General features: G+C 52.0%; 1 protein-coding gene across 1 annotated transcript; it reads left to right on the top strand.

The window, feature by feature from the left end:
* Window positions 1-4398: 4398 nt before the first annotated feature.
* LOC144677811 (paired mesoderm homeobox protein 2-like) lies at window positions 4399-19177 on the top strand (the record flags this gene model as incomplete). The annotated part of the gene is made up of 3 exons (XM_078537821.1): window positions 4399-4583; window positions 6598-6776; window positions 16883-19177. Coding segments are annotated over 3 exons (482 nt in total), but the record flags the coding sequence as incomplete, so codon positions are not given.
* Between the last annotated feature and the right edge of the window lie 1261 nt (window positions 19178-20438).

Genomic DNA, 20438 nt, shown 5'->3' on the forward strand with positions numbered 1-20438 from the left:
AGACAGGCTGAGAGAGAGAGAGAGAGAGACAGCTGAGAGAGAGAGAGAGAGAGGACAGGCTGAGAGAGAGAGAGAGACAGGCTGAGAGAGAGAGAGAGAGAGACAGGCTGAGAGAGAGAGAGAGAGACAGGCTGAGAGAGAGAGAGAGAGAGACAGGCTGAGAGAGAGAGAGCGAGACAGGCTGAGAGAGAGAGAGCGAGACAGGCTGAGAGAGAGAGAGCGAGACAGGCTGAGAGAGAGAGAGAGAGAGACAGGCTGAGAGAGAGAGAGAGAGACAGGCTGAGAGAGAGAGAGAGAGACAGGCTGAGAGAGAGAGAGAGAGAGACAGGCTGAGAGAGAGAGAGAGAGAGACAGGCTGAGAGAGAGAGAGAGACAGGCTGAGAGAGAGAGAGAGAGAGACAGGCTGAGAGAGAGAGAGAGAGACAGGCTGAGAGAGAGAGAGAGAGAGACAGGCTGAGAGAGAGAGAGAGAGACAGGCTGAGAGAGAGAGAGAGAGAGACAGGCTGAGAGAGAGAGAGAGAGAGACAGGCTGAGAGAGAGAGAGAGAGACAGGCTGAGAGAGAGAGAGAGAGACAGGCTGAGAGAGAGAGAGAGAGACAGGCTGAGAGAGAGAGAGAGAGAGAGACAGGCTGAGAGAGAGAGAGAGAGAGACAGGCTGAGAGAGAGAGAGAGAGAGAGACAGGCTGAGAGAGAGAGAGAGAGAGAGAGACAGGCTGAGAGAGAGAGAGAGAGAGAGAGACAGGCTGAGAGAGAGAGACAGGCTGAGAGAGAGAGAGAGAGAGAGACAGGCTGAGAGAGAGAGAGAGAGAGAGAGACAGGCTGAGAGAGAGAGAGAGAGACAGGCTGAGAGAGAGAGAGAGAGAGACAGGCTGAGAGAGAGAGAGAGAGACAGGCTGAGAGAGAGAGAGAGAGAGACAGGCTGAGAGAGAGAGAGACAGGCTGAGAGAGAGAGAGACAGGCTGAGAGAGAGAGAGAGAGAGACAGGCTGAGAGAGAGACAGGTGAGAGAGAGACAGGCTGAGAGAGAGAGAGAGAGAGACAGGCTGAGAGAGAGAGAGAGAGAGACAGGCTGAGAGAGAGAGAGAGAGAGACAGGCTGAGAGAGAGAGAGAGAGACAGGCTGAGAGAGAGAGAGAGAGAGACAGGCTGAGAGAGAGAGAGAGAGAGAGAGACAGGCTGAGAGAGAGAGAGAGAGAGAGAGACAGGCTGAGAGAGAGAGACAGGCTGAGAGAGAGAGAGAGAGAGAGAGACAGGCCCGAGAGACAAGCCGAGAGAGAGAAAGAGAAACAGGCAGAGAGAGAGAGAGACAGGCAGAGAGAGAGAGGCTGAGAGAGAGAAAGAGAGAGAGGCTGAGAGAGAGAGAGACAGGCTGAGAGAGAGAGAGAGAGAGAGACAGGCTGAGAGAGAGAGAGAGAGAGACAGGCTGAGAGAGAGAGAGAGAGAGAGACAGGCTGAGAGAGAGAGAGAGAGAGACAGGCTGAGAGAGAGAGAGAGAGAGACAGGCTGAGAGAGAGAGAGAGAGAGACAGGCTGAGAGAGAGAGAGAGAGAGACAGGCTGAGAGAGAGAGAGAGAGAGACAGGCTGAGAGAGAGAGAGAGACAGGCTGAGAGAGAGAGAGACAGGCTGAGAGAGAGAGACAGGCCGAGAGAGAGAGAGAGAGACAGGCTGAGGAGAGAGAGAGAGAGACAGGCTGAGGAGAGAGAGAGAGACAGGCAGAGAGAGAGAGAGACAGGCAGAGAGAGAGAGACTGAGAGAGAGAAAGAGAGAGAGGCTGAGAGAGAGAGAGAGAGACAGGCAGAGCGAGAGAGACAAGCAGAGAGAGAAAGAGACAGGCAGAGAGAGAGAGAGAGACAAGCCGAGAGAGAGAAAGAGAGACAGGCAGAGAGAGAGAGAGACAGGCAGAGAGAGAGAGGCTGAGAGAGAGAAAGAGAGAGAGGCTGAGAGAGAGAGAGAGAGACAGGCTGAGGAGAGAGAGAGAGAGAGACAGGCCGGGAGAGAGAGAGAGAGACAGGCAGAGGAGAGAGAGAGAGACAGGCAGAGAGAGAGAGAGAGAGACAGGCCGGGAGAGAGAGAGAGAGACAGGCCGGGAGAGAGAGAGAGAGACAGGCCGGGAGAGAGAGAGAGAGACAGGCCGGGAGAGAGAGAGAGAGAGACAGGCCGGGAGAGAGAGAGAGAGACAGGCCGAGCGAGAGAGACAAGCCGAGAGAGAGAGAGAGAGACAAGCCGAGAGAGAGAAAGAGAGACAGGCAGAGAGAGAGAGAGACAGGCAGACAGGCAGAGAGAGAGAGGCTGAGAGAGAGAAAGAGAGAGAGGCTGAGAGAGAGAGAGAGAGAGACAGGCAGAGCGAGAGAGACAAGCAGAGAGAGAAAGAGACAGGCAGAGAGAGAGAGAGAGACAAGCCGAGAGAGAGAAAGAGAGACAGGCAGAGAGAGAGAGAGACAGGCAGAGAGAGAGAGGCTGAGAGAGAGAAAGAGAGAGAGGCTGAGAGAGAGAGAGAGAGAGACAGGCTGAGAGAGAGAGAGAGAGACAGGCCGGGAGAGCCAGAGAGAGAGAGACTGGCCGGGGGAGCGAGAGAGAGTCAGGCAAAGAGAGAGAGAGAGAGAGACAGGCATAGAGAGAAACAAGCAGAGAGAGAGAGAGACAGGGTGGGGAGAGAGCGAGAGAAAGTGAGACAGGGCGGAGAGAGAGAGAGAGAGAGACAGATGGGAGAGAGTGTGAGAGAGAGGGAGAGACAGGCCGAGGGACAGACAGAGAGAGAGGGATTGCAAGAGAGACGGGCGGAGAGAGAGCGCAACTCGTTTAACCCAATGTTGACTCACCTCAGTTTAGTTTCACTTCAAGAGTCTGAAGTTTAATTAAAGATTCTATATACCTATTCACTTTAAAAATGAAACCATGACCAGTCCCCTCCCTTGTCTCCGAGAATTAGTTTGTAAACCCATGAGCAGGATATTATACATCACAACAACCTAAATTTATATAGCGCCTTTAACATCCCAGGACCTTAGTGGGAGTGTAAGTAAAACAAAATTTGACACTGATCCACACGGACCATCTGAAGAGGGGCCCATACCCACAGTCCAACAGATCGATTTCAGTGATCCTCATAGGGAGGGAAGGGTTACTGAGGGAATTGCTAAGCTCAGTTTTTGATTCCCTGTTTAACTGTCAGACTTGAAAACATGGTTATGGGACATATTTCCTATGCAGCCTCTCAATAACTTTCAGGATAAATGTAAACTTTGCCATGCTGACACCCCAGAGCACTTTACAAGGGATGAAAATCCTTCAGGAAAGACTGAGCGTGCTGGGGATCTGTTCCCGGGGAAGGAGAGGCTCAGCGGTGACCTGATTTTGGTCTTCAGAATGATGAAGGGGGTTTTGATAGGGTCGATGTAGAGAAGAAGCTTCTACTTGTGGGGAGACCAGAACAAGGACCCATCAATATAAAGGAGCCACTAATAAATCCAGTGGGGAATTCAGGGGAATCTTCTTTACCCAGAGAGTGGGGAGAATGAGGAACTTGCGACTACAGGGAGCGGTTGAGGTAAATAGCATAGATACATTTAAGGGGAAGCTGGATAAACACGAGTGAGAAAGGAATAGAAGGATAGGGTGAGAAGAAGAGGAGGGCGGAAGCAGGCTCACGTGGAGCAGAAACACCAGCACGGAGCAGATGGGCTGAATGGCCTGTTTCTGAGTTGTATATTGTAATTGGACAGCTATATTCGGAGACAGCAAATTCAGTGGAGTTTGTGAGCAGATAGATTTTCAGACCAAGAGATCTGTTCCCTGTTACACTGCCAAACTAAACATGGAAGTGGCTCAGGATGAGCGGTCACAGTACAGCTAAAGACTGTCGCAGGACCGAGTCTGTAAGGGGCCATGTCCACATTGCAACATCTGAGATAACAATCAGCAGCTGCTCAGAATCATCAGTTTTATTGTCTGGTTCATGGTTGAGTGGGTCTGGGATTGTTTACCAACTGAAGCAGCATCGCAGCTGAGACACTCTTTACCCTGAACTGCTGCCCCACGACTCTCGCTGGGGTACGGGTTCCACACTCACTGACTCTCACTGGGGTACAGGTTCCACACACACTGACTCTCACTGGGGTACAGGTTCCACACATACTGACTCTCTCTGGGGTACGGGTCCCACACACACTGACTCTCACTGGGGTACGGGTCCCACACACACTGACTCTCACTGGGGTACGGGTCCCACACACACTGACTCTCACTGGGGTACGGGTCCCACACTCACTGACTCTCACTGGGGTACGGGTCCCACCCACACTGACACACTTCTTTCATTGTTCTTTCCTGTTATTACACATGATGGTTTTGTGATCTGCTGAGCTGGTGCTGTGTGATTCACTCCCTCTCCCCTTCTGCAGCTGTGGGACACAGTCTGACTGCAAATCTTCAGAAACAGAGGAAGAAACAGAGGCGAAATAGGACCACATTTAACAGTTCACAGCTGCAGGCCCTGGAGAAGGTCTTTGAGAGGACGCATTATCCAGACGCATTTGTCCGGGAGGAGGTGGCCAGGAGGGTCAATCTGAGTGAGGCCAGAGTACAGGTCAGAACAAATCACCGTGGTCCCAGCAGTGGGCATGCACATAGAGCATTTGATGGGACAATGCCGATGTTCATGCTTCACACACACAAGGCTCCACTCACTCTCACTCCCACCCCCTCTGTCTCTCTCTTCCACCCCCCTGCCGTCTACATATCAAACACCCCCTGAGATACATCAATGCTGCTCCATACCATAAACTCTACTCTCTGCCTGAAGCAATTCCTCAACTCACGCTTTCCCTGACTGGTTTGTGCTTCTGAACTTTCAACTCAAACCTATTCCCTCTGCCTCACTCTGTGATTTCAGTTCACTGATAAGACACTGGCTGGGTCGAGAGGGAGAAGCCGGAACCTTCTCTCCGCTCCACAGGATATCCGAAGAGTTCATAGATTTTTTTTTAAATTTCCATGAGATGTGAGTGTCCCTTGCAAGGCCAGGATTTATTAGCTAACTGCTCTTTGAACTGAGTGGCTTGCTCAGCCATTTCAGAGGGCATTTAAGAGTCAGACACAATGCTGTGGGTGTGGAGTCACATGTAGGGCCAGACCAGATAAGACGGCAGATTTCCTTCCCTAAAGGACATTAGTGGACAGGATGACAATTGATGACAGTTTCATTACTGAGATTAGTCAGTTTTCAAATCCAGATTTATTAATTGAATTTAAATTTCACCAGTTGCCATAGTGGGATTTGAACCCATGGCCTCTGGATTTCTAGCCCAGTGACATTACCATTACACCACCATCTCCTCCCCCTTACCCACATCTCCACCCAACCCCCAGATGACCTGAGGAGTGTTTGTGTTGGAACTTGGAGGTTTCACCTGAGGCGACGCGTTTAAGGGGAAGCTAGACAAACACTGGGGAGAAAGGAATAGGTGGATCTGGGCAATATTGCCGCTCCAATTCTGGCCTCTTCCACATCCCCAATTTTAATCGCTCCACTATTGGTAGCCATGTCCTCAACTGTCTGGGCCCTAATCTCTGGAATTCCCTCCCTAAACCTCTTCGGGTCTCTCTCTCTCTCTCTTTCCTCCTTTCGTACGCTTCTTAAAAACGAAGAGTAAGTCTGCCTACCAAACTGAAAGTCTATCTATCCTGCTCGCTCTGCTCTACACATGCGAGACTTGGACTGTGGACCAGCCTCATGCCAAGAAGCTCAACCACTTTCACTTGGGCTGCCTTCGAAAGCTTCTGAAGATCAGACGGCAGGAGAAAATACCAGACCCTGAAGCATGCCAAGCACCCACACCAGACTGAGACAGTCACGACTGAGCTGGGCTGGTCCTGTAACCAGAATCCCTGACACTCGCTCACCAAAGAGAATCTTCTATGGAGAGCTTGAGTCTGGGGTGCGCTCTCATGGTGGTCAAAGGAAGTGTCACAAGGATGCGCTGAAGGCTTCATCTGGGAGTTTTGACATTGACTTCGAGTCTTGGGAGAAGCTCGCCCCATGACCACTGCTCCTGGCGCAGCCAAATAAAAACAGTCAGCCTCCTTCAAAAGCAAGAGCATGTCAGAGGCAGAGAGGAAATCCTGAGCCAGCAACTCATCCAAAACTCAAACATCTGTGGTACTCTGCCCTATTTCTAGGCACAGGTTGGCCCTTAGCAGCCCCCCATGTACCCACCAGAAATAACCCAGCTGAAGAACATAGTCACCTCCACCTCGAGGGACAAACATGATAAAACCTATCGCTTTGACCAAGCTTCTGGTTACCCGTCCTAATGTCTCTTTATGTGACTCAGTGTCAAACTTTGTTTGATAATTGCTCCTGTGAAGCACCTTGAGACATTCTCCTGTGTTAAAGGTGCAATATAAATATAAATACAGGTTGTTGTTTGATATGCTGATGGGGTGAGAGGAGACTCCTGTAGAGCATGAACACCAGCAGTTGAGCCAAATGGCCTGTTTCTGTGCTGTAAATTCAATGTATTTCTAAGCTTTGCTGCTGTGTTGACAGGTGACAGATAAACCTTTCCCTCTCTCTCTCTCTCTCTCTCTCTCTCACACAGGTCTGGTTTCAGAATCGGAGAGCCAAGTTCCGCAGGAATGAGCGCGCCATTTTAACTGGCCGGACAGTCTCACTCCTCAAATCCTACAGCATAGAAACGGCCATCGAACAGCCTGTTGTGGCCCGACACACCCCACTGAGCACAGAATACCGCCCGTGGTCAGCAAACTCATCCTACAGGTAATCATCAGTTGCCCGTAAGAGGGAATCGTTAACACAAACTGACAATGAAAGTCCAATTAAAAATCCCCACGCAATGGCCAGAATTTTCGGCCCCATTGGTGTTTGGGCATCATGGCGGGCAGGGGGGTCAATATGGCAAGAAGGCCAAAAATTGGTTTTGTACAGGCTTGAGAGCACAGCGGGATTGTCTGCCATGGCAGAATGTGAATCCCGCTGGAGGCCGGCTGGAACCCGCTTTGCGTCCCGCTAATGGGATGCAAAGTAAAGCCCGACCAGGATCGTCCTCCCCATGCCAGATTTACCGTTATGCCGGCGGGAAAACACACCGGCCCAGAACACGTCTGGACAAGTGTGACGTGCAGAAGCCGGAACTTGGTTAGGGCCTTGCTCGCATCGGGGACATCCGAGGAGCAGAAGATGCTGGAGCCCTACAGCTACCGGACCCTGGAGGAACACGTGCACCATGATTCTCATGGACATGGCTCCATGAAGTTTGCTTATGGAAGGTGGGAGGTCTCCATTGATGTCTGGGGTCTGCTTCAGGACATCACGGTCTTGGCCATGGGCTGGTATAAGACCATAAGACGTAGGCCATTCAGCCCATCGAGTCTACTCCGCCATTCAATGAGATCATGGCTGATCTGATAATCCTCAACTCCACTTTCCTGCCTTTTCCCCATAACCCTGGATTCCCTTACTGATTAAAAATCTGTCTATCTCAGCCTTAAATATACTTAACTACCCAGCCTCTACAGCCCTCTGCGGTAAAGACTTCCACAGATTCACTACCCTCTGAGAGAAGAAATTCCTCCTCATCCATGTCTTCAATGGGTGACCCCTTACTCTGAGATTATGCCCTCTGGTCCTAGACTCTCCCACAAGGGGAAACAACCTTTCAGCATCTGCCCTGTCAAGCCCCCTAAGAATCTTGTATGTTTCAATTAGGTTGCCTCTCATTCTTCTAAACTCCAGTGAGTACAGGCCCAACATACTCAACCTCTCCTAATAAGAAAATCCCTCCATACTCGGGATCAGCCTTCTCTGGGCTGCCTCCAATGCCAGTATACCTTTGCTTAGGTAAGGGGACCAAAACTGTTCACAGTATTCTAGGTGTGGTCTAACCAGTGCCTTCTATAGTTTTAGTAAGACTTCCCTATTTTTATGCTCCATTCCCTTTGAAATAAAGGCCAACATTCCATTTTCCTTCCCTATTACCTGCTGAACTTGTATGTTAGCTTTTTGGGATTCATGCATGAGGAGCCCCAAATCCCTCTGTGCTGCAGCTTTCTGCAGTCTTTCTCCATTTAAATAATATTCAGCTCCTCTATTCTTCCTGCCAAAGTGCATAACCTCACATTTTCCCCCATTATATTCCATCTGCCAAGTTTTTGCCTACTCACTTAACCTGTTTATATCCCTTTGTAGACTCTTTGTGTCATCCTCACCACTTGTCTTCCCACCTATTTTTGTGTCATCCGCAAACTTGGCGATAGTACATTCACTTCCCTCATCCAAGTCATTAATATATATTGTAAATAACTGTGGCCCCAGCACTGGTCCCTGTGGCACTCCACCAGGTTGCCATCCTGAAAATGCCCCCCTTATCCAAACTCTCTGCCTTCTATTAGTTAGCCATGCTCTATCCATGCTAATATACTACCCCCAACACCATGGGCTCTTATCTTATTAAGTAACCTTATGTGTGTTACCTTATCAAAAGCCTATTGGAAAGCCAAATATATTACATCTACTGGTTCCCCTTTATCTATCCTGCATGTTACCTCCTCAAAGAATTCTAATAAATCTGTCAGGTATGACTTCCACTTCATGAAGCCATGCTGACTCTGCTTGATTAGATTATGCATTTCTAAATGCTCTGCTACTACACCCTTTATAATAAACTCCAACATTTTCCCAATGACAGATGTTAAGCTAACTGGCTTATCGTGACCTGTTTTTTGTCTCCCTCCCTTTATGAATAAGGGCGGATGATCGGCAAGGTGGGGGGAGAGGGAGGTCCAGCTGTGAGTGAGGTGTACCGAAGAGGGTGACGTTGGTAGGGGGGGGAGGTGGGGGTGGAAACGAAGGTGCCAGGGGTGGGGTGAGGTTAGGAGGGATAGGAGGGAGTTATGGGGAGAATGCGACATGTGGGGAGGTAGATATAAGGTGGGAGGAAGGTGTAAGGGAAGGAGTTCGGTGTTGGGGGGGGGGGAAAGAGTTCGGAGGTGGAGGAGGGTTTTTGGAGGGGGGAAGGTGTCCAGGGGGAGGAGAGAGTTCAAGAGGTGGGAGGATGGAGTGAGGGGGGATATCCAGGTGAATGTGCAAGGGAGGGGTCTGTGGAGTCAATGACTGCCTCATGGGGAGCGAACTGACGGAGGGCGTGGTAAGAGGAAATGGTGAGTGTGAGAGGGGGCAGAGGGAGCTGGGAGGGTGAGGGTGTATCAGTGGTGGTAGAAGGGACGGTGAGGATGGTTGGTGGGGACTCGGAGGCAGATATGAATCCTGGGGGTGGGAAAGAGGAGGTCGGGGAGGTCAGTGTGGATGGGTGTGGGATCCTCAGGAAGATAGGAGCGTCCACATCCACCTGGATATCCTGGAAGGACAAGGGTTCAGGTTGGTAGGTGATGGCGGGGATGGGGGAGTCGACAGTGATCAGGGAAAGGACATGGGTGACTGGGGGAGGGGAAAGGATGGGGGAGCAGATCCAAAACTTAACAACTACCATAATTGTCGAAATCGAAAGCGAGCAGAGCCTCATGTTGGTGGGAACAGGTACTGCATGGGAGTATAACCCGTGGGTGGGCGGAGATGCCGGTCGGCTCAGATGGACAACTGAAAGAGAACCCCATCAGGCAGCATTGAAACTGCTCGGGACAGCGGGATGAGTGTGAGGATGAAGGCCCCGTGTGCGTGGGAGAGTGCTCGCATGAGGCTCCGAAAATCCCTGCCACACACACACTTCTCCCTCCAGAATCACTCGTGGGTCAGCTGTGTGCAGCTGAACTGCTAGTGAAGGGGGGGGTGGGGGCTCGGGGGGGGTGGGTGGGGGGGTAGGGGGGTTGTTGCGGGGGGAGGACCCATGAAGCCTGTAAATGAAGCTGAAGGACAACATTACACATTATTCAGCGAAAGTGAATATATTTTCAGATTATAAAGTGACAAAATGTGTTCACCCGTCCAGCCGCTTGTGATCAGAAATTCTTAACTTTTCTAGGCCTACCACTTCTTCTAGGCGCTGCCCTGACATCCGCAGCAGGGGTGGAGACAGCCTGTGTAATGCTTGTCCCTGTTGCCTCTGATTACTTCAGTGTGCCTCACCTGGAGAACCAAGGCCTAGAAGGCCCCAGCTTGCTTTGGCTGTCCTCCTTTGGGCCAACCACTCCTGGAGGTGCCCTGTTTCCCTCTCGCGTTGCCACTGCAGAAACTCACCCATGGCTCCTGCGATGGGGTGCAGGTCTGCGTTCTGCTGGACCAAGGTCCCCATGGAGACCTCCATAGGCGCACATGTTAGCACCACTTCATCAGAGAGCAGGTGGATGCACTCCTCTGACTCACGGGCCACTCTGTTGAGGGCTTCCAACAGCTCTGCGTGATGTTCCCCTGTCTTCTGCTGACTCTCCACGGTGAGTTGGAAGGCCAAATCTAGAGGTACGTCATCTGACCGGACCTCACAGATGCCTCTTCCCCAGCAGTCCTCCGAGTGCCAGGGAACTCGGCTGAACCTGCCCCCTCATGCTGTGGACATGTGTCCGTGGGGTGACCACCAGATTATGAACCCGCATCTGCTCTAGATCTAGGTCCCACCGAGGTGTGTGTCTCTGCGCTGGCACAGGGTGTGGGTAAGCGCTGTGACGGGTCTTCCAGGCTGCGTATTTCCAGCTCTTCAATGGGGGAGGAATCCTCTTGGCTGCAGAAGAGGACGTGGATGGAGCTGAGGCTGAGGGTGTCGGTGTGCGATGGCACACTCCTCAAAGTGAGTGAGGGGCCTAATGTGGGCCACTCCACCCCTTGTCTGGGACCCCTCCCTGCTGCTGTCAGCCAGTTTCTCCTGTATGAAAACAGATGGCGAGAGTGTGAGCAGAACACATGGCACTGTGTGGAATGTTTGTGTGGTGAGCAGAGTCATGGACAGGATGGGGACGTGAGCTCCAGAGGATATGAGCCTGATGGAGATGGGAGGGTGTGTGTGAGAGTTAGTGGTGTTGTCCCTTGAGATCCCTGTGGGTGTGTGATGGGTTTGTGAGTGTGTGGTTTGGCAGTGATGAGGTGGTTGGCTTACCCTGACAGAATGGATGAGATCATTCATCCTCTTCCTGCACTGGGTGGTTGACCTCCCCTGTGCTCCAGTGGCACTGACCTCCACTGCCACTGCCTCCCAGGGGGAATTGGTGACTCTGGTGGACCTCCTGTGGCCAGAGCGGGGGTAGAGGACGTCGGTGATCTTCCAATGCGTCCAGCAGGCTCCCCAGAGAGACGTCACTAAATGTGGGGGCTGCCATCTTCTTTGCTTTTGGGGCCACCTGTCGCCTGGAGCAGTCCTGGAGCAGAGCTGGAGCAGAGCTGGAGCAGTCCTGGAGCAGAGCCGGAGCAGTCCTGGAGCAGTCCTGGAGCAGAGCTGGAGCAGAGCTGGAGCAGTCCTGGAGCAGAGCCGGAGCAGTCCTGGAGCAGTCCTGGAGCAGAGCTGGAGCAGTCCTGGAGCAGAGCTGGAGCAGTCCTGGAGCAGAGCTGGAGCAGTCCTGGAGCAGAGCTGGAGCAGAGCTGGAGCAGTCCTGGAGCAGAGCTGGAGCAGTCCTGGAGCAGTCCTGGAGCAGAGCTGGAGCAGAGCCGGAGCAGTCCTGGAGCAGAGCTGGAGCAGAGCTGGAGCAGAGCTGGAGCAGTCCTGGAGCAGTCCTGGAGCAGAGCTGGAGCAGTCCTGGAGCAGAGCTGGAGCAGTCCTGGAGTAAGATCTGGAGCAGAGCTGGAGCAGTCCTGGAGCAGTCCTGGAGCAGTCCTGGAGCAGAGCTGGAGCAGAGCTGGAGCAGAGCTGGAGCAGTCCTGGAGCAGTCCTGGAGCAGTCCTGGAGCAGAGCCGGAGCAGTCCTGGAGCAGTCCTGGAGCAGAGCTGGAGCAGTCCTGGAGCAGAGCTGGAGCAGAGCTGGAGCAGTCCTGGAGCAGAGCTGGAGCAGTCCTGGAGCAGAGCTGGAGCAGAGCTGGAGCAGACCTGGAGCAGTCCTGGAGCAGAGCTGGAGCAGTCCTGGAGCAGTCCTGGAGCAGAGCTGGAGCAGTCCTGGAGCAGTCCTGGAGCAGCCCTGGAGCAGCCCTGGAGCAGCCCTGGAGCAGTCCTGGAGCAGCCCTGGAGCAGAGCTGGAGCAGTCCTGGAGCAGCCCTGGAGCAGCCCTGGAGCAGAGCTGGAGCAGTCCTGGAGCAGCCCTGGAGCAGCCCTGGAGCAGCCCTGGAGCAGTCCTGGAGCAGTCCTGGAGCAGTCCTGGAGCAGCCCTGGAGCAGTCCTGGAGCAGAGCTGGAGCAGTCCTGGAGCAGAGCTGGAGCAGTCCTGGAGCAGTCCTGGAGCAGCCCTGGAGCAGTCCTGGAGCAGCCCTGGAGCAGCCCTGGAGCAGCCCTGGAGCAGCCCTGGAGCAGTCCTGGAGCAGAGCTGGAGCAGTCCTGGAGCAGCCCTGGAGCAGCCCTGGAGCAGAGCCGGAGCAGTCCTGGAGCAGTCCTGGAGCAGAGCTGGAGCAGTCCTGGAGCAGAGCTGGAGCAGACCTGGAGCAGCCCTGGAGCAGAGCTGGAGCAGTCCTGGAGCAGAGCTGGAGCAGAGCTGGAGCAGTCCTGGAGCAGCCCTGGAGCAGTCCTGGAGCAGAGCCGGAGCAGTCCTGGAGCAGTCCTGGAGCAGAGCTGGAGCAGTCCTGGAGCAGAGCTGGAGCAGAGCTGGAGCAGACCTGGAGCAGTCCTGGAGCAGAGCTGGAGCAGAGCTGGAGCAGTCCTGGAGCAGCCCTGGAGCAGCCCTGGAGCAGAGCTGGAGCAGTCCTGGAGCAGCCCTGGAGCAGCCCTGGAGCAGCCCTGGAGCAGTCCTGGAGCAGTCCTGGAGCAGTCCTGGAGCAGTCCTGGAGCAGAGCTGGAGCAGTCCTGGAGCAGCCCTGGAGCAGCCCTGGAGCAGCCCTGGAGCAGAGCTGGAGCAGTCCTGGAGCAGAGCTGGAGCAGTCCTGGAGCAGCCCTGGAGCAGTCCTGGAGCAGCCCTGGAGCAGAGCTGGAGCAGTCCTGGAGCAGAGCTGGAGCAGTCCTGGAGCAGCCCTGGAGCAGTCCTGGAGCAGCCCTGGAGCAGCCCTGGAGCAGTCCTGGAGCAGTCCTGGAGCAGAGCTGGAGCAGCCCTGGAGCAGCCCTGGAGCAGAGCTGGAGCAGCCCTGGAGCAGCCCTGGAGCAGCCCTGGAGCAGCCCTGGAGCAGTCCTGGAGCAGCCCTGGAGCAGCCCTGGAGCAGTCCTGGAGCAGAGCAAATATGAGCTCGTCTGCCCGCGATCTGGAGTATTTCCCATGAATGCGTTATTAATGAGGCGGGGCAGACAGGGAATGGGACGATACAGTATGAAAACCTGTCCTTGCGGCCGGCGGGTAAAACGACTTTTCCCCTGCCCACTACTGCACTTTGTACAAATCTGGGATGGTTTTGCCCAATGTATTCAATTTCTTGCTGAAATTATTTGAATACAAAGCTGATTTGAATCTGGAATCCTCCCGAACATAAATCAGGCAAATTGAATGATGGGCAGAGAAAGTCAGTGTGTCTGAGAGAGTAACACATTCAACTTACAGCCTGAAGGCTGCAGAGTTACAATGAATGTGAAAAGAGGCCCTGTCTTCACCCTGTATCTAACCCCGTGCTGTACCTGTCCTGGGAGTGTTTGATGGGGACAGTGTAGAGGGAGCTTTACTCTGTATCTAACCCCGTGCTGTGCCTGTCCTGGGAGTGTTTGATGGGGACAGTGTAGAGGAAGCTTTACTCTGTTTCTAACCCCGTGCTGTACCTGTCCTGGGAGTGTTTGATGGGGACAGTGTAGAGGGAGCTTTACTCTGTATCTAACCCCGTGCTGTACCTGTCCTGGGAGTGTTTGATGGGGACAGTGTAGAGGGAGCTTTACTCTGTATCTAACCCCGTGCTGTACCTGTCCTGGGAGTGTTTGATGGGGACAGTGTAGAGGGAGCTTTACTCTGTATCTAACCCCGTGCTGTACCAGTCCTGGGAGTGTTTGATGGGGACAGTGGAGAGGGAGCCTTACTCTGTATCTAACCCCGTGCTGTACCTGTCCTGGGAGTGTTTGATGGGGACAGTGTCAAAGGAGCTTTACTCTGTATCTAACCCCGTGCTCTACCTGTCCTGGGAGTATTTAATGTGGACGGTGTAGAGGGAGCTTTACTCTGTATCTAACCCCGTGCTGTACCTGTCCTGGGAGTTTTTGATGGGGACAGTGTAGAGGGAGCTTTACTCTGTATCTAACCCCGTGCTGTACCTGTCCTGGGAGTGTTTGATGGGGACAGTGTAGAGGGAGCTTTACTCTGTATCTAACCCCGTGCTGTACCTGTCCTGGGAGTGTTTGATGGGGACAGTGTAGAGGGAGCATTACTCACAGAATCACGGAATGTTATGGTGCAGAAGGAGGTCATTCGGCCCATCGTTTCTGCACCAGCTCTCCAAATGAGCATTATAACTTAGGGTCATTCCCCTGCCTTTTCCCCATACCCCTGCAAATTGTTTCTATTCAAATAACCATCTAATGCCCTCTCGAATGTCTCAATTGAACCTGTCTCCAGCACACTTCCAGGCACTGTATTCCAGACCCATACCACTCGTTGTGTGAAAAAGCTTTTTTTCACGTCACATTTGCTTCTTTTGCAAAATCGCTTTAATTTTTTTTATTCATTCATGGGATGTGGGCTTCACTGGCTGGGCCAGCATTTATTGCCCATCCCTAGTTGCCCCTTGAGAAGGTGGTGGTGAGCTGCCTTCTTGAGCCGCTGCAGTCCATGTGGTGTAGGTACACCCACAGTGCTGTTAGGGAGGGAGTTCCAGGATTTTGACCCAGTGACAGTGAAGGAACGGTGATATATTTCCAAGTCAGGATAGTGAGTGGCTTGGAGGGGAACTTCCAGGTGGTGGTGCTCCCAGGTGCCTGCTGCCCTTGTCCATCTAGATGGTAGTGGTCAAGTGTTTGGAAGGTGCTGTCTAAGGAGCCTTGGTGAGTTGCTGCAGTGCATCTTGTAGATGGTACACACTGCTGCCACTGTGCGTCAGTGGTGGAGGGACTGAATGTTTTTGGATGGGGTGCCAATCAAGCGGGCTGCTTTGTCCTGGATGGTGTCCAGCTTCTTGAGTGTTGTGGGAGCTGCACTCATCCAGACAAGTGGAGAGTATTCCATCACACTCCTGACTTGTGCCTTGTAGATGGTGGACAGACTTTGGGGTGTCAGGAGGCGAGTTACTCTTTGCACGATTCCTAGCCTCTGGCCTGCTCTTATAGCTACAGTATTTAATTCGCTAGTCCAGTTCAGTTTCTGGTCAATGGTAATCCCCAGGATGTTGATAGTGGGGTATTCAGTAATGGTAATGCCATTGAATGTCAAGGGCCGAAGGTTAGATTCTCTCTTGTTGGAGATGGTCATTGCCTGGCACTTTGTGGCACAAATGTTACTTGCCACTTGTCAGCCCAAGCCTGGATATTGTCCAGGTTTTGCTGCATTTGGACATGGACTGCTTCAGTATCTGAGGAGTCGCAAATGGTGCTGAACATTATGCAATCATCAGTGAACATCCCCACTTCTGACCTTATGATGGAAGGAAGGTCATTGATGAAGCAACTGAAGATGGTTGGGCTGAGGACACTACCCTGAGGAACTCCTGCAGTGATGTCCTGGAGCCGAGATGACTGACCTCCAACAACCACAACCATCTTCCTTTGTGCTAGGTATGACTCCAACCAGCAGAGAGCTTTCCCCCTGATTCCCATTGCCCTCTCGTTCTTGATCTCTTTACGAGCGGGAACAGTTTCTCCCTATCTACTCTGTCCACCCCCCTCATGATTTTGAACATCTCTATCAAATCTCCTCTTAGCTTTCTCCTCTCCAAGGAGAACAGTCCCAATCTCTCCAATCTATCCTCATAACTGAAGTTTCTCATCCCTGGAACTATTCTTGTAAACTTTTTCTACGCTCTCTCCAACGTGTTCACATCCTTCCTATAATGTGGTGCCCAGAACTGTACACAATACTCCAGCTGAGGTCTAACCAGTGTCTTATATAAATTCAGCATAACCTCCTTGCTCTTGTACTCTATGCCCCTATTAATAAAGCCCAGAATACTGTATGTTTTATTAACTGCTTTCTCCACCGGTCCTGCCACCTTCAATGATTGATGCACATATACACCCAGGTCCCTCTGCTCCTGCACCCCCTTCAAAATTTCACCCTTTATTTTATATTGTCTCCGCATGTCCTTCCTACCAAAATGCATCACCTCACACTTCTCCACATTGAACTTCATCTGCCACCTATCTGCCCACTCCACCAACTTGTCTATGTCCTTTTAAAGTTCTACACCGTCCTCCTCGCAGTTTACAACACTCTCAAGCTTTGTATCATCCACAAACTTTGAAATTGTCCCCTGCACACCAAGATCTAGATCATTAATATATATCAGGAAAAGCAAGGGTCACAATACCGATCCCTGGGGAACTCCACTACAAACCTTTCTCCAGCCTGAAAAAAATCCATTGACCTCTGTTTCCTATTTCTCAGCCAATTTTGTATCCACGTTGCTACTGTCCTTTTTATTCCATGAGCTATAACTTTTCTCACAAGTCTGTTGTGTGGCACTGTGTCGAATGCCTTTTGAAAGTCCATGTACACCACATCAACCGCATTACCCTCATCGACCTTTTCAAAAAACTCCAAGTCGGTTAAACTCGATTTCCCCTTTAGAAATCCAGGCTTCTTGTGTCCTGGCCTCTGTCATAGGAGGGGTGGGTGTGGGGTGTGGATCTGGAATTTACTCCAAAGCTTTTTAAAAAAATAATTGCAGTTATATTTGTGTAAAGAGTCTTATCTGATGCGCGTTTTGATAGCTCAATGCCTCCTTACAGCCCGACTGATTGCAGCTCGAGTAGCCCGGGAATGACAATGGCAAACAGCATCGCCAGTCTACGACTGAAGGCAAAGGAATTCAGTCTCCAGCGAAGCCACGCACCTCCCATCAATTGACCCAGGAGTGACCCGGGACTGAGCCAGGACTGACCCGGGACTGGCATGGGACAAAGCCGAGTGCTCAGGACAGTCTGACCAGGACAAGGTGGATGATATGGCCTATGTCTAGGAACCAACTCGATTCCCGATTGACTCTGGTTGCTACTTTTAGGACTCATGCATCTTACGCCATCTCCTGGGATAGCACGGGGGTTATCACGCCGACCAGCACTGCAATAGAGTAAGGTGCTGTGATCCTGACGCTCGATGGTAACCAGTGGGTCACAGAACCATCACAAACGTCACATTCAGTGTTCACGAGGACACGTGTCTTTATTAAAGACTGTGAGGTCTGTGGTGATTCATTGCTGGATACCTCGATCATAAACCCCTCCCCCAAACCCCATAATCCTATTCCCATCATCCCAGAATCCAATCCCACTGCTCATTGATTTTCAACACAAGGAGGCAGAGGAGAAGAGTGACCTTAATACACCAAGCGAGAAAAGGAGGTTGTTGCTGGGGTACAGGTTCCACACACCCTGACTCTCACTGGGGTACGGGTCCCACACACACTGACTCTCACTGGGGTACAGATCCCACACACACTGACTCTGGGGTACGGGTCCCACACACACTGACTCTCACTGGGGTACGGGTCCCACACACACTGACTCTCACTGGGGTACAGGTCCCACACACACTGACTCTCACTGGGGTACGGGTCCCACACACACTGACTCTCACTGGGGTACGGGTCCCACACACACTGACTCTCACTGGGGTACGGGTCCCACACACACTGACTCTCACTGGGGTACGGGTCCCACACACACTGACTCTCACTGGGGTACGGGCCCCACACACACTGACTCTCACTGGGGTACGGGTCCCACACACACTGACTCTCACTGGGGTACGGGCCCCACACACACTGACTCTCACTGGAGTACGGGCCCCACACACACTGACTCTCACTGGAGTACGGGCCCCACACACACTGACTCTCACTGGGGTACGGGTCCCACACACACTGACTCTCACTGGGGTACGGGCCCCACACACACTGACTCTCTCGGGGGTACGGGTCCCACACACACTGACTCTCACTGGGGTACGGGCCCCACACACACTGACTCTCACTGGGGTACGGGCCCCACACACACTGACTCTCACTGGGATACGGGTCCCACACACACTGTCTCTCACTGGGGTACGGGTCCCACACACACTGACTCTCACTGGGGTACGGGTCCCACACACACTGACTCTCACTGGGGTACAGGCCCCACACACACTGACTCTGGTACTCTATCCCTTCGTACCCTTTGCGAGGCTGAACTTTGAGAGGGTTCAGACGGAGAAATCTGATGTTGCGATTACTGAATACCCCATCCCCTTGTAAATTAATCCTCTTGAAATAACACATCCATTTGACTTTTGACAGCTCCTCTGGAAGCAGATTCTCTCATTCTTTCTGACACTGTTCCAGTTTTTAATCATTCCCTGTAAAAAGAGATTTAATCGAATTTTCCTGTCTCATTCTTTGGAGAACTATTTTAAATTGATAATGACTGAGCCTCTTGCTTTGGAAACAGTTCCTATCTAATTCTTGTTCAAAACCTTTTGTCATTCTGATTCTGATCTTCAATCTCTCAGGATCTGGGATGAGAGTGTATCCCAATCCCAATCCCATTTGAGACGGGATTCTCCCAGTCCCCAGAGACATTCACTCCATCCACCAGCTTTCGGTTTGAACCTTGATCCCACAGGTGAAAGGTCAGTGATTTCCAGGGCCTGGACTATTCCAGAATCAAAATAACACGTTGGGTTCTGAAAGGGATCTGACTGGAGGTTGTGGGAAAGCCGACTCTCGTACAAAACATTTTGTAGTAATGACTTGCCTTGTGTATGTTTTAATTCTCTTTGTAAAAGAAAAATATTAAATAAAGCAAATTTAAGTATTATATTGAAACCAGCGACAGGGCTAGAGAATTACCTCATCAGATTTTAACAACCTGACTCTAATTGAGTTCTGAAGAAGTGTCCTATTGGACTCAAACGTTAACTGTTTCTCACTCCACAAAATGTTGCCGGACCTGCTGAGATTTCCCAGCATTTCCTGTTGTTATTTCTGATCTCCAGCATCCGCAGTGTTTTGCTTTTATTTGACTGTAATTGTGTCCCATTCGGCACCTGCCAAGATCAACTATAGCAACTTGCATTTATATAGCACCTTTAATGGATTAGACTGTCCCAAGGCTGCTGCACCCGAGCAATTATCGAACCACAGTTGACCCTGAGCAACACGAGGAGATGTTGGGCCAGTTTGGTCGAAGGGGTCGGATTTAAGGAGCATGTTAAGGGAGGAGGCGTAGGTAGAGAGGGCTCGTGGGATTGGGTGGTATGTTCGTATGGAGAGAGGATTAATTAATGAGCAGGAAACAGACATACCAGCTTCCTCAAGCTCTGATTTCTTCTGTTATTAAGTGAGGTTTAGGGAGGGAACCCCAGAGCAGAGGATCAAGACAACTGAAGGCATGGATGCCAGTGAAGTTTCAGTTAGAATTGGGGATGTTCAAGGAGCGATGAGGCCATGGAGGGATTTGAAAACAAGAATGAGACTCTTTTAGCTGAGCACACTGATCACCCCTGAAACCATAAACTGATTGAATTCTTCCCTCTTACCCAGTGTGTGCTGTAGATGTGCAGAGTTGACACCGAGACATACATGGACTGTGGCGTAGCAGGCCTGCCGTCTTACTGACTGTTCCTCAGCCTGTGATGTGGGCCTCTTTCTCTCTCTGTTTTGCTTGGCCACTCTTCCCTTGGACCAGATTTTAATAACTTTTGGCCCTCAAAAAAGATTCCAAAAAATCATCATTGAGGAAAAAACATCCAGAACGGAGCCAAGCATTAAATAAAAGAGCAATTCCCTGGAGCACAAACTGGAGTCAGAAAGAAAGCAAACATACTAGAGAGAGGCGGACATTTAAACCCCCTCCCCCCTCCTCCCACCCAATCCTCTGCTCCCTGTGACCCAATGTTGACAGGGACTCTCACCAAGAAACAATTACATCAATCCCACTGTTAGCCGCCTTCTAGGGCTGATGGATTAGTTCTGCTCTCTCCTCCTCAATCACCTTCAACCCCTCCCCACTTCCTCTCCCCCTCCTCTCCCATCCCCCTCTCTCCCCTCCCCCTTCCTCTCCACCTCCCCTCCCCTCCTCTCCCTCTCCCCTTCCCCTCACCCTTCCCCTTCCTCTCCACCTCCTCTCCCCTCTCCTCTCCTCTCCCCTCCCTCTCCCCCTCCCCTCCTCTCCCTCCCCCCTCTACTCCTCCTCCCCTTCCTCTCCCCTCCCCCTTCCTCTCCACCTCCTCTCCCCTCTCCTCTCCTCTCCTCTCCCCTCCCTCTCCCCCTCCCTTCCTCTCCCTCCCCCCTCTACTCCTCCTCCC

This window comes from Cetorhinus maximus, unplaced genomic scaffold, assembly GCF_964194155.1.
Source record: "Cetorhinus maximus unplaced genomic scaffold, sCetMax3.hap1.1 HAP1_SCAFFOLD_3087, whole genome shotgun sequence".
NCBI lineage: Eukaryota > Metazoa > Chordata > Chondrichthyes > Lamniformes > Cetorhinidae > Cetorhinus > Cetorhinus maximus.